The following is a 17901-nucleotide window of genomic DNA, read 5'->3' on the forward strand; positions in this document are numbered from 1 at the left end:
GGTATGGAATTTTTTACACAGAGAAAAGCCCGCCAGCCTAGTTAGCTTTCAGGGTAGCGTATCTGCCTTGTAAGCGCTAGCGGGTTCGATTTCCGCCCGGGGCGGATTTCATCCTAAATAGATAAGTTTCGTTTCTCCTATCCTGTCTAACTTCTCTCTTCGATTTCGGGAGGATAGCAATAAAATTAGAGTTCCCTCTATCAAACCTCTGTAAAATAAATAAAAAAAAAGCGTCGTTGAATGTGCTAGTTTCCTGTGGATCACTTGAGCAACGTTGAGTGGTTATTTTCGGATGGGTAACTCACCGTTTTATAAAAGAACCACATGGCTGGGGTTAATGTGAAGTTGGTAGATTGTCACCGAATGGAAAATAAAACCCCCGTCACTAAAACCTCTTCCATAGAGGCCCTTTTCTAGAGTAAGTCCTACACTTCATTGAACCCCTAGCTACTTTATTTTACACGAACCTGCTTCCAAGCATTTCTCGCGCCACAGGAGATTGTCTTCGGCCAGTATGTATGTTGCAAATGTCGGGATCTTTGACCATTAGGCCATTTTTCCTCTCGCATCCCAATATTTCCCTACAATGTCATTGCTGGCTTCCAAGACAGGACATAAGTTTAGGTGTGAGGAGTTCATAGGGGCATTCAAGGAACATAAAGGACAGATAGGATTTTTTCATTAAACAGAGATCTTCGTGCTACGGATTTTTCTAGCAAAGATCATCGTTAGCAGTGCAGAGAGGTTAATGTGGAGAGTTGAAAAAAGGTTATTAAGGCTATTTAATGCTCCTGTGAATTGTACTCATTTAACTTGTGTTCTGCCTTTGAAGTCAGTAATTGGAAGCCAGCAATGACATTGTAGAGAAATATTGAGGGGCACGTGGGAAAATATCCTGATGGGCAACTCCTGACGTTTGTTACTAACAAATATCCACCCCAAAATAACGACACTAAATTTTCAAGTCGTTACTGGGACTCGAACTCTGGGTTACATCTATTGCAAGTCCAAATTCTACCCCTGCAGAGATCTTCGTGCCACGGATTTTTCTAGCAAAGATCATCGTTAGCAGTGACAGAGAGGTTAATGTGGAGCGTTGAAAAAAGGTTATTAAGGCTATTTAATGCTCCTGTGAATTGTACCCATTTAACTTGTGTTCTGCCTTGGAAGTCAGTAATTGGAAGCCAGCAATGATATTGTAGAGAAATATTGGGGGGCACGTAGGAAAATATCCTGATGGGCAACTCCTGACTTTTGCTACTAACAAATATCTACCCCAAAATAACGACACTAAATTTTTATGTCGTTACCGGGACTCGAACTCTGGGTTACATCTATTGCAAGTCCAAATTCTACCCCTGAGCTATTTGGCTTAGCACTAAAACACTAAAAGCCTCCTTTACTAACTGCCGCCATTGGTCGCTAATCGATTAATCATTTAAAGTAGGTCATATCATTTATCATTCCCTGAAGTAATGCTTCGGTGGTGCCGGGGTGATTTTGTAAAAAAAAAGGTCATATTATTAAAAATGGAAAGAAAAAAAATCGGGCAAGTACAGGGAGGTCTATTTACTTACTTGAAATTGTTGCAACCAATTCACTATCTCCGCGGGCGGATTATCTTTGGAAGGTATGGGTGAAGTTTTCTTAATATTATTACAACTAGAACTAACTTCAGGTAATCTGAAACAGGTCAACCACGGGCGGATTATCTTTGGAAGGTATGGGTGAAGTTTTCTTAATATTATTACAACTAGAACTAACTTCAGGTAATCTGAAACAGGTCAAGTCAGTATTAGGTTAGCAAGCTATTTCTTCATATCTCTTTAGACCAGAGGTTCTCAAACTGGGGGTTGAGCCACTGAGGTTGGTTCGTTTTGTTATTTCATAAAACCTATAAATAGGTAACCTACTTACTTGAATATATAAAAAAAAAATTCAAAGTTTCAAATTCTCGTTTTGTTATTCCATAAAACCCATAGGTAAAAATAATATACCGAGGGGTTGGGTAAGGTAGGGGGGTCGTGAAAAAATGAGAATATGCCCAAAGGGGGCGCCATGCAAAAAATTTGAGAACCGAGGGGTTGGGGGAAGGTGGGGGGGGGGTGAAAAAAGGAAAAATAGCCCAAGGGGGGGCCCATGAAAAAAAAAAAAAAAAAGTTTGAGAACCACTGCTTTAGACAGTCTAGTTAGCTTGGAGGGTAAGCTATCTCTTTAGACAGCCTAGTCAGCTTTGGAGGGTAGCCCACCTGCCTACGGGGTCGATTTTCGCTGCAGGCCGAGGTCGAACTTTATCCTAAACAGATAAAGCTGGCTTTCTCTAATTGTTTTCTCTTTGATTGTGGGACAAGATCTTCAATCAATGTGATTTCTCAATTATTTAGCCTAAGATACCATGTCAAAACAATACAAGATCTTCGTTGTTACAATTCCCTCTGTCAAACCTCTTTAAAAAGCTTTTTCTCAAACATTGGTAATTTAAAGCAGACGTTAGGTCACTGTATAACTGTTGAGATTTTTAACGACGGGTGTTTTACCCTCCGTTTGGTGACAAGCTACCCACCTCCTCATATTCTCACCGAGCCTAATCCTTAATCCTAATTAGTCACCTATGATTTGACTAAACAGGTAGAATATACCTTGTTTATCCTGCCTGAATAGGACTGAAAATTGTTACAATTCCCTCTATCAAATTTCTTTAAAAAAAGCTTTTTCTCAAACATTGGTAATTTAAAGCAGACTTTGGGTCACTGTATAACTGTTGAGGTTTTTAACAACGGGTGTTTTACCCTCCGTTTGGTGACAAGCTACCCACCTCCTCACATTCTCACCGAGCCTAATCCTTAATCCTAATTAGTCACCTATGATTTGACTAAACAGGTACAATATACCTTGTTTATCCTGCCTGAATAGGACTGAAAAGTCCCTTTACCCCAACAGTCTAATCCTAATTTGCCACCAATGACTAGGCTCAACTAGTAGAGACCTTATCCTCTATTAATTTCTTGTGATTGATCTCCTGTGATTTGACTCAACTGGTCTACAGACCTAATCCTTTACTCTCATTGGTTACCTGAGATCTGACTCACCTGGTAGATTCAGTCTTATTTGAGGTTTCAGGATCCGAGTCCCCACAGGATTGGAACAGTTTCTTGCAGCTCGGCTGTTGCTGCTCGTTCTGATCACAGAGCTTACGCTTCCGAGACAGAACCTTGTCATCCGAATCAGCCTCATCCACCTGAAAGGGAAAAGAAATAAATATGTACATAAGTGTCAGAATGAGAAAGGTAGTAGATGCTTGGTCACGGGTTTGATACCTGTATGGGGCTGATTTTATCCTAATCAGATTATGTTTGCTCTCGGAACAGCTGGCTTTCTTCTATCCTGTATAACTTATCTCTAAAAAGCAGTCAACCAACTATCTGAAGGTGAAACTGGTACCTCCACAGGAAAAACTATGAACCAACTGTACGAAGGGTTCAATAAAATCAGGGAATTGAAACCTCTCACGGGAGAAAACGTGAAAGAAAAAGTGTCAAACGGTGTCAATACAGTTAGCGAGTCGGGGATTTCTACAGGAAAAACAATCAACAAACAACTAGCTGAAGGATTCAATGAAGTTAAAGACCAAGGCTATTCAGTAGCAAGCGATGTGAACAGTCAAGTTTCAAATGTTGTCAATACAGTCAATGAAACGGGATCTTCCACTGGGTAGCCGCGAGAGATGAACAGAATCAAGTGGGGTCTTCTGCAAGAAAATCCGGTGATAACCAACGATACAAGGGATTTACCAGGGTTAATAAATTGGGATCTTCGATAGCAAATAACGTGAGGAACCAAATTCCAAATTATGTCAACATGGTCGGTGAATCAGGCAAAGCAATCAAGAAGCAACTAGCTGAAGGATTCAACGAAGCCAGAGACCAAGGTAATTCAGCAGCAAGTGATGTGAACAGTCTACTGTCAAACGGTGTCAATACAGACAGTGAATCAGGAATCATAGGAAAAGCAGTTAACCAAGTATCTGAAAGTGAAACTGGAACTTCCACAGGAAACGCTATGTACCAACTGTACGAAGGTTTCAATAAAATCAGAGAATTGGAACCTTTAACAGGAGAAGATGTGAAGGACCAAGCTTCAAATGGAGTCAATACAGTTAGCGAGTCGGAGATTTCTACAGGAAAAACAATCAACAAACAACTATCTGAAGGATTCAATGAAGTCGGAGACGAAGGCTATTCAGCAGCAAGCAATGTGAACAGTCAAGTTTCAAATGGTGTCAATACAGACAGTGAATCAGGCATAGAAAAAGCAGTCAACCAACTATCTGAAGGTGAAACTGGTACCTCCACAGGAAAAACTATGAACCAACTGTACGAAGGGTTCAATAAAATCAGGGAATTGGAACCTCTCACGGGAGAAAACGTGAAAGAACAAGTGTCAAATGGTGTCAATACAGTTAGCGAGTCGGGGATTTCTACAGGAAAAACAATCAACAAACAACTAGCTGAAGGATTCAATGAAGTCGGAGACGAAAGCTATTCAGCAGCAAGCAATGTGAACAGTCAAGTTTCAAATGTTGTCAATACAGTCAATGAAACGGGATCTTCCACTGGGAATCAAGTGTCAGACGATATCAATGCTGCGACAGAATCAGGATCTTCAGTAATGACAGAAATCAAAGGAGGATTGGCAGATGGGAGTGCCGTGAGGGAACAAGGATCAACCTCATCCACAGGAGACGAAAACTGAGTTGAACTTTGTAGGAAACCACCCAAAAATCAGAAACTCGGTAGGAAAATCTCGAAAATCGCTAACTTCGCTTCGTAGGAAAACGACTCGAAAATTAGACTTCAGACAGTCTGGGATCTATTTTCTAAATATGTACGTTAAAACCTACTAGGAATTTGATTTTTTTTTTTAAATTCAAATTTAGATAATTATTTTTCTTCAAAATTTGAATACGTTGAAATAAAATTTGACCTTTTTCTTTGAGCATAATTTAACTGGCTCCACTCCCCGGACAAGGCTCATCTGATTCACTTTCCGAAGGCTCATCGTTCAGAGCAAGGGAATCCGTTGGGTTCATGTTGCAAGATGAGGGCAGATTTTTGTAAGAGGAAAAAGAAATAAATATGTATCTGAATGAAAAAAGTAGTAGGTGCTTGGTCACGGGTTCAATACCTGTATGGGGCTGATTTTATCCTAATCAGATTATGTTTGCTCTCGGAACAGCTGGCTTTCTTCTATCCTGTATAAATTATCTCTTTGATTTTGGGATGATAAGACCATAGTTTGGCATGGACTTGAAGGAACTCTGGAGTATCTCTACCTCAAAACACATAGAGGTATTGAAATGGGCCATACTTGGAGACTCCACAAACACTTTCCAAGTATGTTAAGAGTTCAAGAGACTTTCATCGAAGATAATAACACCTCTGGAAAAAAAAGCTAAGTAAATAAGCAGTTACAGTTCCATCTATCAAACATTTTTTTTTTTTTCTTCTTCTTCTTCTTTAAAGTCCACTTACCTCACTGTTCTCACCACTTGAGTTGTTATGACGCCAGCTGATCCAGTCCTCATCCTGATACAGACCTCCACTCCCCCTTATCTCTTTGATTTTGGGATGATAAGACCATAGTTTGGCATGGACTTGTAGAAACTCTGGAATATCTCTACCTCAAAACACATAGAGGTATTGAAATGGGCCATACTTGGAGACTCCACAAACTTTCCAAGTATGTTAAGAGTTCAAGAGACTTTCATCAAAGATAATAACACCTCTGGAAAAAAAAGCTAAATAAGCAGTTACAGTTCCATCTCTCAAACATCTTTTTTTTAAGTCCACTTACCTCACTGTTCTCACCACTTGAGTTGTTATGACGCCAGCTGATCCAGTCCTCATCCTGATACAGACCTCCACTCCCCGGACAAGGCTCATCTGATTCACTTTCCGAAGGCTCATCGTTCAGAGCAAGGGAATCCGTTGGGTTCATGTTGCAAGATGAGGGCAGGTTTTTGTAATCGTTTGGCTCTTTGTTTATATTTTCTGAAACAGATTAGAAGGCAAATATTCATTGAGTTGGTTTGATTTAGTGCTTTATTTTGATGATTTGAGTCTAAAATCTAAATAAAGCAATAAAGAGTGCTATGACATACCAACCCTTATCCTGGGAATGTGTCCCTACGGATATGTTAACACCAAACAATTTAGATTGTTGCCAATTTTTATGGGTTGCCAATATAAGACAGGGTTAATGTAGAAGACTTTGTTACTCAATTTAAATGATTTTTACCTAATAACACAGTGGGACAGTCTTCAATAAGAGGCAAAGGCAAATTATCAGGATCTTCTTGATTGTCATCCAAATCATTGGAGATAAGTTGTTCAACGGGAAGATCCAGGTCTGTGTTCAAGTCAACACCATTCCCTTCACTACTGTCCTGTACCTCACACTCATTCTCAACGATATCCACTTCTTGGTCTTTTTCAATATCATTCACTTGGTCCACTGAAAATATTGAAATTGAAAAATATTAGAAATGTAGGAAATGAAAAGGGGGGACATGTCTTTTCGCGACCTATAAGATAAGACCTCCGTTGTTACAATTTCCGCTATATAAAAAAAAGAGAGAAAATAAATATAAAATAAACACCAACACCAACTAACAATCTATGAACTTACCTAGTCCAGGTCTAATTCCAGTCATTTTCTAGACTGGCCTTTGACATATTCTATTTGTCTTGTCCCTCATCAGGTGGCATAGACTCGACTGTGATAGCACTCCTAGCCAATCAGTTTGTTCCTAGCTCAGAGCCAATAGACCTACTCAATGTTGCCTTTGAGAAGAATCAAAACTACAATGTGCCTGACAGACTCACTGGACTGAGTTCACTGCAAGAGTTGACAACACTGTGCTCAATGTTGCCTTTGAGAAGAATCAAAACTACAATGTGCCTGACAGACTCACTGGACTGAGTTCACTGCAAGAGTTGACAACACTGTGTCCTGATAGACAATGGAACTTTGTCGAGGTAAGAATATGAGTGATTTAGTTTGACTTTAGCCAGCCTAGTTAGCTTGGTTGCTAGCGCGCCTGCCTTGTTAGCGCTAGATCGCAGGTTCGATTCCCGCCCGGTGCGAATTTCATCCTAAACAGGGAAGGTTCGTTCACAGAGCGGCTGGCTATATCCCAGTACTGTCCCCCTTTTCTTCGATTTCAGAATAATACTCGTAATATCTCCGTTGTTACAGTTGTCTCTATCAAAGTTTTTTTTTTTTTTTTTTTTTTTTTTTTTTTTTTGAGGGGTTTAAACTTTTAACAACAAAACTTAAAAAAAAATCGTTTTGGTTTGAAACCGACAATATGAAACTATAAATCACCTCTCCAGTGATTATTATGAACATGAATATCGCCTTATGAATATTGTACGAGTATACCAGGGTACTTTATGAATATTTTCATGTATGCCGTATATCAGTTAGTTGCCAGGAGACCCTATGATTCCTGTATCCTGCATTCAGGGGCGTGGCGTCCGGTCATCTCTGGATTCGCCGATGACCAGGCCAATTTCCAATTTCCATTTTTTTTTTTTTACTTGGAATGAAGAATACGATAGAAAACGTACAGTTTGGTAATAAATTTCTGATGGGAAAACAAAAAAATGCAGGGAGAATTTTTTTCCCACTTGCCAAGTCCCTCTCGAGTCTCGATCCTCTCTCCCCTAGCATTCACAAGGTCATGGATTCTCTAGAAATCTTGAATCCCCAAATATTGCATGGACTATATCTGTAGATTTTTGTACACACTTGTCCCCTGTGTGAAGTGTGAAGGAGGATTGGAATCGCTACTTCGGGCGCATTCGTTTATAATCGGTCTAGTTTCGAGTACCTCTCTTTCTCCCTGGTATTTATTTTTATACAGAGCGTACCTAAATCATCGAATTGCTCCTGGTTTTCTGAGTACTCTAGTATCTTTTGGTTTACCCTATCAAACAGTTGCATGTGACTTCCTTGAGGTTATGTTTCTAGTTTCTCGCGTTCTCCTCTTGTTTCGGTTTGGTATGATTATGTGATTATGATTTATGATAGTTTTTCGGCGTTTTCGCAGATTTTGAGTGTGACAGTTTTTATAATTTCATTGTTATTTCGCGTTTTCCTTTTTATTTCTATTTAAGTGATAATTTGATAAATGATAAAAGTGATAGGTATACTCGATAAGTTTGTGAAGATCCATCAGAATTTTAAGAATTTACTAGTTCAAATTTAAAAGTAAATGGTAAGTTTACATAGCATGTGTGCATGTTTCAATAGATCAGTTGCGCTTACTTGGGTGATGTTTCAAAGTCATAGAGCAGGAAAAATGAGGACCAACGGAATTTTTCTTTTCTTACGACTTTTAGAACCGAGATAAATTGATTTAAAAAATACCGGTAAATCGTGAAGTTTGATGTCACGGCATACGCTCCCGTAGGCAATGACGTAATAATTCATGACTATGACTCCCGCTTTGTTTGTTTGTGCGCAAGCGTTTCTGCGCATTTTGACGTGAAATCTGACGTCACAACTCTTTGAACTTTTTCATTAGAACGGCAATTAAAATTTGAATTTTCAACCTTTTAAAGTTACTTTTTCGCAGTTTTGACCTCAGATTTGGATTTTTCACAACTTTTTACGTAGGAATCGACCTTTTATTAAAAATATTTTCTCAATCGCAACTCCTCCATTAAAGTATGTTTGTGTACAGTTATACAAATTACCTACACGTACATACTTATATATATTTAGCGATGACCTCTCGAAAATTTGACGCCACGCCACTGTGTAATAGCATGCAGGTACAGTACGTACCTATTGATGTGTGAAAGCTATCTGAAAGTATGTCATGAAAATTATAGGGTGATGCAAATTTTTACTCTTTTGTCAGTATGATGAAAGGTAATAAAAATGAAAAGGTAGGTATTTGATAAAAACACCTCAACCACTTAATTACCAAGAACAATCAAAAACACATTTGAAAAACACCCACCCATAAAAGATCTTACCTACACTTTTTGTGTAAAATCTCAAGTTGGAAACAGAGTTTGTCCTTTGATAACAAGAAAATCAACTACTCACATTTAAGACACAAATATTTGATTATGCAGCAAAATAGAACGTGATTTTCCCTTCAAAAATACATTGTTCCTCTTCTGTCCTATTTGATAAAAACACCTCAACCACTTAATTACCAAGAACAATCAAAAACACATTTGAAAAACACCCACCCATAAAAGATCTTACCTACACTTTTTGTGTAAAATCTCAGGTTGGAAACAGAGTTTGTCCTTTGATAACAAATGAAAATTAACTACTCACATTTAAGACACAAATATTTGATTATGCAGCAGAATAGAACGTGATTTTCCCTTCAAAAATACATTGTTCCTCTTCTGTGATTGTCAGCCATTAACATTACACAATTAACAATTTTTACAAGATAGGTTAATGGTGAGCAATGAGGTTCAGTGGTTGGAGACACAAAACACGAAAAACACTCGGATAAATCAAAAGAAAAGCAAATAAATTAGTACAATTAGGAAGAAAAGAGTGAAAATAACATTCCAGATAAAGTAAAAATCAATTTTATGACGACTTTTCATAACCCAGGTGATTCTGCAGTACAAAATAAAAATACAGATGTTCAAGGGAGCTAGTTCAAAAACAAGGACCAAGGACCCTGTAAAGTTCTGTAAACATTCGTATGACGTTGTGCGCGCGCATCTGTGCAAATCTACTTCCCCAGCTTAGGGCCTGTTGTAAACAGTTTTTAAGAAAATTAGATATTGATTTTTTGTGTCTTTCTTGTTAAATAAATACAGTAAAATGGATCTTTCCAAATTAAATAATAAAGACTTAAAAATAATATTATGTAGATACCTGGATATATAAAAGTGTAAAACACACTTGAAATGGTGAAATTTACATACCAATATGTAAAATGGATCTTTCCAAATTAAATAATAAAGACCTTAAAATAATATTATGTAGATACCTGGATATATAAAAGTGGAAAACACACTTGAAATGGTGAAATTTACATACACTACTTTTAAAACCATGACAAGGACCAAGGACCCTGTAAAAAGTTCTGTAAACATTCGTATGACGTTGTGCGCGCGCATCTGTGCAAAACTACTTCCCCAGTTTAGGGCCTGTTGTAAACAGTTTTTAAGAAAATTAGATATTGATTTTTTGTGTCTTTCTTGTTAAATATGTAAAATGGATCTTTCCAAATTAAATAATAAAGACTTAAAAATAATATTATGTAGATACCTGGATATATAAAAGTGGAAAACACACTTGAAATGGTGAAATTTACATACACTACTTTTAAAACCATCGTGTAAACGGACCTTAAATATGTGCAAAATTTTGAACGATTTTTGCACATTTTCGACTGATAAAAAAGGTAAACAATAAACAAAACTAATGAGATAAAAGATCAGTGGTTGTGTTTTAATTTTAAGAAAAGTAAAGAAATCTTCTTTTCCTCTGTGAATCCCCTTGAAATCTTTAATTTTGATGGTAATTAACCATCACTGTGTTGCACTAAAGTCCTCGATCCACCATGTGTGGGATATTTTGTTTGTTACAGTCTGGTGCAGATAAAGCCACAACTCAAGTAAGTATCAGCTCCTTTGGTATGTGACAGATTTAACTCAATGATATAGTACTTACTGTGTACCGTGCATCTTCTCAACCGCCTGAAGAGTGTCACACTATGGTAGAGGCATGTTTAGACTCAAAAATTTTTCTCATTTGGAATCGTTTGTTTTTTCTTCACAGGATTAAAAGAACACAAATGGAAGCGAAACATTTCCATAAACGCAATTTTTCTCATTTGGAATCGTTTGTTTTTTCTTCACAGGATTAAAAGAACACAAATGGAAGCGAAACATTTCCATCTGTCCTATATTGAAAAGCTACCACCCCAAGGAGCCCAGCACAGATCCCACCCCACCTGAAGAAGTAGTCGATTTCTTCGCCAACGTGAACATCACCGCGGGTGGTGACAAGGCTGTCTTGATGAAAACGCTAGACACCTACCCTCTGTTTTGTGATAATGTGGCCGAGTTGACCAAACTTCTGACACAGTCGGTAGAGAAGAGGGTGCGAACTCAGCCCTCACACTGTGTTCAATGTGTGGAGCCTTGTGGCCACTGTAAAACAGGCGTCCTCTTTTCAGGTGAGTTTTTTTTTTTTTTTTTTTTTTTTTTAAAAACCAAAATTTGAATTTCTACCTCTACTCCCTACTCTAAAATCGAAATGCTTTATGGATCTAAGGGGTATTTCCCCTCCATACTCACAGACACGATAGAAAAAAGTACATTCCTTGTTTTCTGCAAAAAAAAAAATAAAAAAAAATCGATTTATAACATTCCTGGTTTTTCTACTCACCCATTCAATTATTATTGCATGATGAACCAATTCTTTACCTCGTCTTTTTGAAGAGGTTTGATAGAGGGAACTGTAACAACGAAGCTCTTATCGTCCCGAAATCTAAGAGAGAAGGGCAGGATAGGACAAAGCCAGCCGTTCCGAGAACGACCCTTATTTGTTTAGGATAAAGTTGCACCGGGCGGGAATCGAACCCACGGCCTAGCGCTTACAAGGCAAACATGGTACGAGAGGGAACTGTAACAACGAAGCTCTTTTCATCCCGAAATCTAAGAGAGAAGGGCAGAATAGGAGAAAGCCGAGAACGACCCTTATTTGTTTAGGATAAAGTTGCACCGGGCGGGAATCGAACCCACGGCCTAGCGCTTACAAGGCAATCTAATCGGTATTCCCCACTCTAAAATCGAAATGCTTTATGGATCTAGGGGGTATTTCCCCTCCATACTCACAGACACGATGGAAAAAACATTCCTGGTTCTTCTACTCACCCATTCAATTATTATTGTATGATGAACCAATTCTTTACCTCGTCTTTTTGAAGAGGTTTGATAGAGGGAACTGTAACAACGAAGCTCTTTTCATCCCGAAATATAAGAGAGAAGGGCAGGATAGGAGAAAGCCGAGAACGACCCTTATTTGTTTAGGATAAAGTTGCACCGGGCGGGAATCGAACCCACGGCCTAGCGCTTACAAGGCAAACATGGTACCCTGCAAGCTAACTAGGCTGGCAGTGCAAAGTTCTGTGTGAAATTTTATTTGGATTAGTTAGTTTGGAGGGCAGCGCGTCTGCCTTATAAATGCTAGGTCGCGTGTTCGATTCCTGCCTGAGGCGAACTTCATCCGAAACAGATAAGTTTCGTTCTCGGAGCGGCTGGCTTTCTCCTATTCTGTTCCCCTTCTATTCTCGATTCCAAGATGATATTACCTCCCTACAGTCCCTACTCATTCCCTTGTTTCAGATGTTGGATAACAGATGATCTGCCCCCCAGTGTAGGAGATAAGTTGCTGTTACGACTCCTAGCGTGGAAGTTGGGACTCAAAGTGGCCGCCAGTTTGCCCAAGCGAGCGCTTCAGTTTGGATCCAGGATTGCAAATAGTCGCGAAAAGGGAAACGCGGTGTGTGACCGGTTGCAGAGTTGAAATACCTACGGGTTCTAAAACTCGGTTCAGTTAAGGCGATAAGGCCTGTTCCCACTTGCCGTTCGGAAAAAAAAATCGTGCCTAACACTCTCATTTTAATTACTTTGCTTACAGGACATTCAGACAAAATCGTAATGTACCTAAATGGGAATACTTTCACTTAAATTACATTGCCTACAGGACATTCGAAAAAAATAGGATGAAACTCACGGAAGTGGGACCGGGCCTTTGTTGATTCCAATATTTGGTTCAGTTCCCTGCGTTTTAGATGGGTCGATCTTTTTCCGAGTCCAGCATTATCGCACTTCAGGTTCGGTTGTCAGCTCCCATGGCGTAGTGGTCACTGCGCTCGCCTTGCACGCGGGAGACCCGGGTTCGATTCCCGGCGGTGTCAAGAAATTTGTCCAAGGACCCTGTAAAAAGTTCTGTAAACATTCGTATGACGTTGTGCGCGCGCATCTGTGCAAAACTACTTCCCCAGTTTAGGGCCTGTTGTAAACAGATCGGAAGAGCGTGCGCGCGCATCTGTGCAAAACTACTTCCCCAGTTTAGGGCCTGTTGTAAACAGTTTTTAAGAAAATTAGATATTGATTTTTTGTGTCTTTCTTGTTAAATATGTAAAATGGATCTTTCCAAATTAAATAATAAAGACTTAAAAATAATATTATGTAGATACCTGGATATATAAAAGTGGAAAACACACTTGAAATGGTGAAATTTACATACACTACTTTTAAAACCATCGTGTAAACGGACCTTAAATATGTGCAAAATTTTGAACGATTTTTGCACATTTTCGACTGATAAAAAAGGTAAACAATAAACAAAACTAATGAGATAAAAGATCAGTGGTTGCAAGGAGCTGGTTGTGTTAAGTTAAAAAAGTAAAGAAATCTTCTTTTCCTCTGTGAATCCCCTTGAAATCTTTAATTTTGATGGTAATTAACCATTACTGTGTTGCACTAAAGTCCTCGATCCACCATGTGTGGGATATTTTGTTTGTTACAGTCTGGTGCAGATAAATCCACAACTCAAGTATCAGCTCCTTTGGTATGTGACAGATTTAACTCAATGATATAGTACTTACTGTGTAGGTACCGTGCATCTTCTCAACCGCCTGAAGAGTGTCACACTATGGTAGAGGCATGTTTAGACTCAAACCATTAAAGGCCAGCATCATTAGTAGATATGTAGCATTGAGTGGATTTTTTTTTTCTTTTTATCAACAGTGTTCTAAAAAAAACACTTTCATCTTGTCACTTAAAATATTACCTTTTTTCAGCCAATAATTGATGTTTGTCAAGAAGCAATTCAGAGGAGAGGACCAGACAGTTTCAAACAGTTAACAATATCTGAAGACTGTGCAACATGTACATTTCTAGCCAGTGTACGATGGACACAAGGAGTTACAATATCTCCACAACCTTTGGAGGATGTGGACGGAAATGTTCTACTGTGGAACGGTGATGTTTACAACTTTACCAGTGTATGTTTTTACTTTCCAATGAGTACATTTTTAGCCAGCCTTGTTAGCTTGAAGGGTGGTTGGTCTGCCTTGTAAGTGCTAGGTTGTGGGTTTGATTCCCACCTAGGATAGATTTTATCCCTAAGGAATAAGGTTTGTTCATGAAATGGCTGACTCTCTCCTAACCTGTCTTCCTTTCCTATTTGCTTTTGGGATGTTAAGCCTTAGCAGTTTAAATTCCCTCTGTCAAATTTTGTTTGTACCATTAGTTTTCTTATCCAAATACCCAGCCATTCTCTAGATTATGATGAAGAATGGCTCCGACTGCCAATGTTAAAAAAAGATAAACAGGCATTCACATTTGAACCATTAAATTTTTTTAAATTTTTCAACAATGTATTTATTTATTTTAATTTTAACACATTTTTACATTTTACAGGAGGACAATAAAACCATTGAATCAACCTCAGAATCAGACAGCTTACAAGTGCTGCAGAGATTTGCTAGCCATGGAGTTCTGAAAACTTTGAAACACATTCAGGGGCCTTATTCTTTTATATTCCTAGATAAGTAAGTGATACAGGGAACCTTTATTACTTCATCAAAAGCAGAAAAGATCAGAAGGAAAATCAAAGTCACAAAGTAAAGAATTGGTTTTTATCAACAATCATTACAATCAGAGATACACACCACATGATAAAAAAAAAAAAAAATCAAGGCTCTATGTTTCATGTACTTTTTTTTGTCCTTGTAAAACAGTATCTTAATGTATTCCCCTCCCTTCTGTAATATAATGGTCATCATGTAGTTTCCCTTCCCTTTTTTTCTTTCATTATCCTATAGGAAAAAAAGAACTGTAATCAGCTCAATTTTTTCCTCTTTTTCACAGGAAAAACAAACAGCTCTGGTTTGGAAAGGACCCAATTGGCCGTCATCTCATGTAGTTTCCCTTCCCTCTTTTTCTTTCATTATCCTATAGGAAGAAAAGAACTGTAATCAGCTCAATTTTTTCCTCTTTTTCACAGGAAAAACAAACAGCTCTGGTTTGGAAAGGACCCAATTGGCCGTCATAGTCTCCTGTTGAAATGTACCCCTACCAGTATACTAGTCACCTCTGTAGCACACAAGTCCATACCTCGCATAGAAGAAATTCCCAACACTCACATTTACAGTGTTGATATTACTTGTCCAGACTTTCAATTAGGCAAGTGTAGGATTTTTATCAAAAAATTAAATGTTGTTTCTTTGTGTTATTATATCACAACTTTGGTGCTCTCTGCAGCATTTTAGAATTTTCCAAATATCTCATAATCCTAACATCCAATGTTTACCTACCATGCTGGCACCAATCGCTATGCACATTTATTTTATTCATAGCTACTCATATTCCTCACAAGGTTCAGTGGGCCCTGCAACAGCAAGTCACAGAATCAATCATTTGCGTGATAAAATTTTTGACCCCGCTGGGAATCGAATCTGGGTCTCCCATGTGCAAGACAAGTGCAGTGACCACTATGCTCTTTATATTTTCGGCCCAATTAGGCATTTATGAACCCCATAGCAGCCTTTTTTTCCAAGTCAGTTGTGCATATCATCAAACTATGTTCTTGATCTCTTGATCTCTTGATGGACCCGTGATTTCAGCGATTGTTGATGTCTCTCCAATGCTGCAGGTCGCAAAGCTTCCATCTATCTCTATCTTGAGCTACTCTCTTCCAGAGTAGTCCTACTGATTTCTTGAGTGGATCTTCCCATCTTGTGTTTGGTCTTCCTCTTTTTCTTTTATTTCCTCTTGGGTACCAGTCCGTTGATCTTAGTGTCCATCTGTTGTCCTTGAATCTTGCTACATGCCCAGCCCATCTTTTCTTGTTACCATAGATCACTTCTACTACATCCTTGACTTTTGTTCTTTCCCGGATTTCTGTATTTTTGATATGATCCATTCTGCTGATCTTACACATTCTGCGTTCTATTGCTCTTTGCGTCACTCTCAGGCTTTCCTCTTCCTTTTTGGTGGTATTCCAGGTTTCTCCACCATACGTCATAGCTGGAAGTATGTACGTATTGAACAAATCCGCTCTTTTAGGCATATCGATTTTGCTATCAGTTAGAACATCTTTGATCTTATTAAAACCTATCCATGCAGCTCTTTTTCTGTTTCTTATCTCGGTTGTTTAAACGCGATTTTTCTCATTTGGAATCGTTTGTTTTTTCTTCACAGGATTAAAAGAACACAAATGGAAGCGAAACATTTCCATCTGTCCTATATTGAAAAGCTACCACCCCAAGGAGCCCAGCACAGATCCCACCCCACCTGAAGAAGTAGTCGATTTCTTCGCCAACGTGAACATCACCGCGGGTGGTGACAAGGCTGTCTTGATGAAAACGCTAGACACCTACCCTCTGTTTTGTGATAATGTGGCCGAGTTGACCAAACTTCTGACACAGTCGGTAGAGAAGAGGGTGCGAACTCAGCCCTCACACTGTGTTCAATGTGTGGAGCCTTGTGGCCACTGTAAAACAGGCGTCCTCTTTTCAGGTGAGTTTTTTTTTTTTTTTAAGAACCAAATACTGAGATCTTATCGTCCCCAAATTGAGGGGAGAAGGAGGACAGGATAGAAGAAAGCCAGCCGTTCCGAGAACGAACCTTGTCTGTTTAGGAAAAAGTTTGCCCCTGACGGAAATCAAACTCGCGACCTATAAGATATCTTCCCGAAATCGAGGTGAGAAGAAAACAAGCCAGTCCGAGAATGAACCTTATCTGTTTAGGATAAAGTTCGGCCCGGGCGGGAATCGAACCCGTGACCTATAAGATAAGACCTCCGTTGTTACAATTTCCGCCATAAAAAGAGAGAGAGAGAGAGAGAGAGAGAGAGAGAAAATAAATATAAAATAAACACCAACACCAACTAACAATCTATGAACTTACCTAGTCCAGGTCTAATTCCAGTCATTTTCTAGACTGGCCTTTGACATATTCTATTTGTCTTGTCCCTCATCAGGTGGCATAGACTCGACTGTGATAGCACTCCTAGCCAATCAGTTTGTTCCTAGCTCAGAGCCAATAGACCTGCTCAATGTTGCCTTTGAGAAGAATCAAAACTACAATGTGCCTGACAGACTCACTGGACTGAGTTCACTGCAAGAGTTGACAACACTGTGTCCTGATAGACAATGGAACTTTGTCGAGGTAAGAATATGAGTGGTTTAATGAACTGTACAATTTAAAGAAATGGCAAAAGCAAAGGTTGAGTTTGGAGGAATGGAACTTTGTCGAGTTAAGAATGAAAAAAAAAAAAAAAAAAACTTGTAGAGCTCGCAGAGGACCAGTCAAGCCCAATTATCAAATGTCGTACAGGAAACCCTATTTCGCTGAAAACTCTCTGTGGTAGCCAGCCTAGTTAGCTTGGTTGCTAGCGCGCCTGCCTTGTTAGCGCTAGGTCGCGGGTTCGATTCCCGCCCGGTGCGAATTTCATCCTAAACAGGGAAGGTTCGTTCACTGGCTATATCCTGAGCCTATCCCCCTTTTCTTCGATTTCAGAATAATTCAGAATAATACTCGTAATATCTCCGTTGTCACAGTTGTCTCTATCAATGTTTTTTTTTTTCTTCTTCTTCTTCTTCTTCTTCTTCTTTTTTTAGAGATGGTTAAACACTTGACAGACAAACTTAAAGAAAAATCGTCTTGGTTTCAGATTAATATATCGAGACGTGAGTTAGAAGATCAAAGGCATTGTCATATCAAAGATGTGATTTATCCACTAGACACAGTTTTGGATGACAGCCTTGGCTGTGCTGTGTGGTTTGCGGCCAGAGGTGTGGGTCGTCTTGGTTCCTGTGATTATACTTCCCCT

The 17901-nt window shown here is 38.9% G+C and overlaps 3 protein-coding genes across 3 annotated transcripts in view; 2 read left to right on the forward strand and 1 right to left on the reverse strand.

Moving 5' to 3' along the window:
• LOC103505131 (F-box/WD repeat-containing protein 7) overlaps positions 1–6509 on the reverse strand; it is a 30264-nt gene extending 23755 nt beyond the window's left edge. Inside the window, 4 exon segments of the mRNA XM_026820505.1 lie at positions 1574–1683; positions 3090–3238; positions 5854–6050; positions 6298–6509. Of these exon segments, the coding sequence (XP_026676306.1) occupies positions 1574–1683; positions 3090–3238; positions 5854–5997 (403 nt within the window). The 5' untranslated portion in view covers positions 5998–6050; positions 6298–6509.
• On the forward strand, positions 3719–4835 carry LOC113465734. The gene is made up of 2 exons (XM_026820500.1): positions 3719–4012; positions 4316–4835. Exons 1-2 carry the CDS (start codon positions 3859–3861, stop codon positions 4750–4752), a joined length of 591 nt encoding a protein of 196 aa, XP_026676301.1. The 5' UTR covers positions 3719–3858; the 3' UTR covers positions 4753–4835.
• Positions 6510–13439: 6930 nt separating the features above from the next.
• Positions 13440–17901, forward strand: part of LOC103505136 (asparagine synthetase domain-containing protein CG17486) — a 5629-nt gene continuing 1167 nt past the window's right edge. The window contains exons 1-7 of the mRNA XM_026820506.1: positions 13440–13632; positions 13865–14068; positions 14487–14617; positions 15073–15251; positions 16269–16586; positions 17050–17237; positions 17743–17890. Coding sequence (XP_026676307.1) covers positions 13564–13632; positions 13865–14068; positions 14487–14617; positions 15073–15251; positions 16269–16586; positions 17050–17237; positions 17743–17890 — 1237 coding nt within the window. The 5' untranslated portion in view covers positions 13440–13563. The remainder of the gene's footprint in view (positions 13633–13864; positions 14069–14486; positions 14618–15072; positions 15252–16268; positions 16587–17049; positions 17238–17742; positions 17891–17901) is intronic.

The sequence above is a fragment of the Diaphorina citri genome, unplaced genomic scaffold, assembly GCF_000475195.1.
Source record: "Diaphorina citri unplaced genomic scaffold, Diaci psyllid genome assembly version 1.1 scaffold153, whole genome shotgun sequence".
Taxonomy (NCBI): domain Eukaryota; kingdom Metazoa; phylum Arthropoda; class Insecta; order Hemiptera; family Psyllidae; genus Diaphorina; species Diaphorina citri.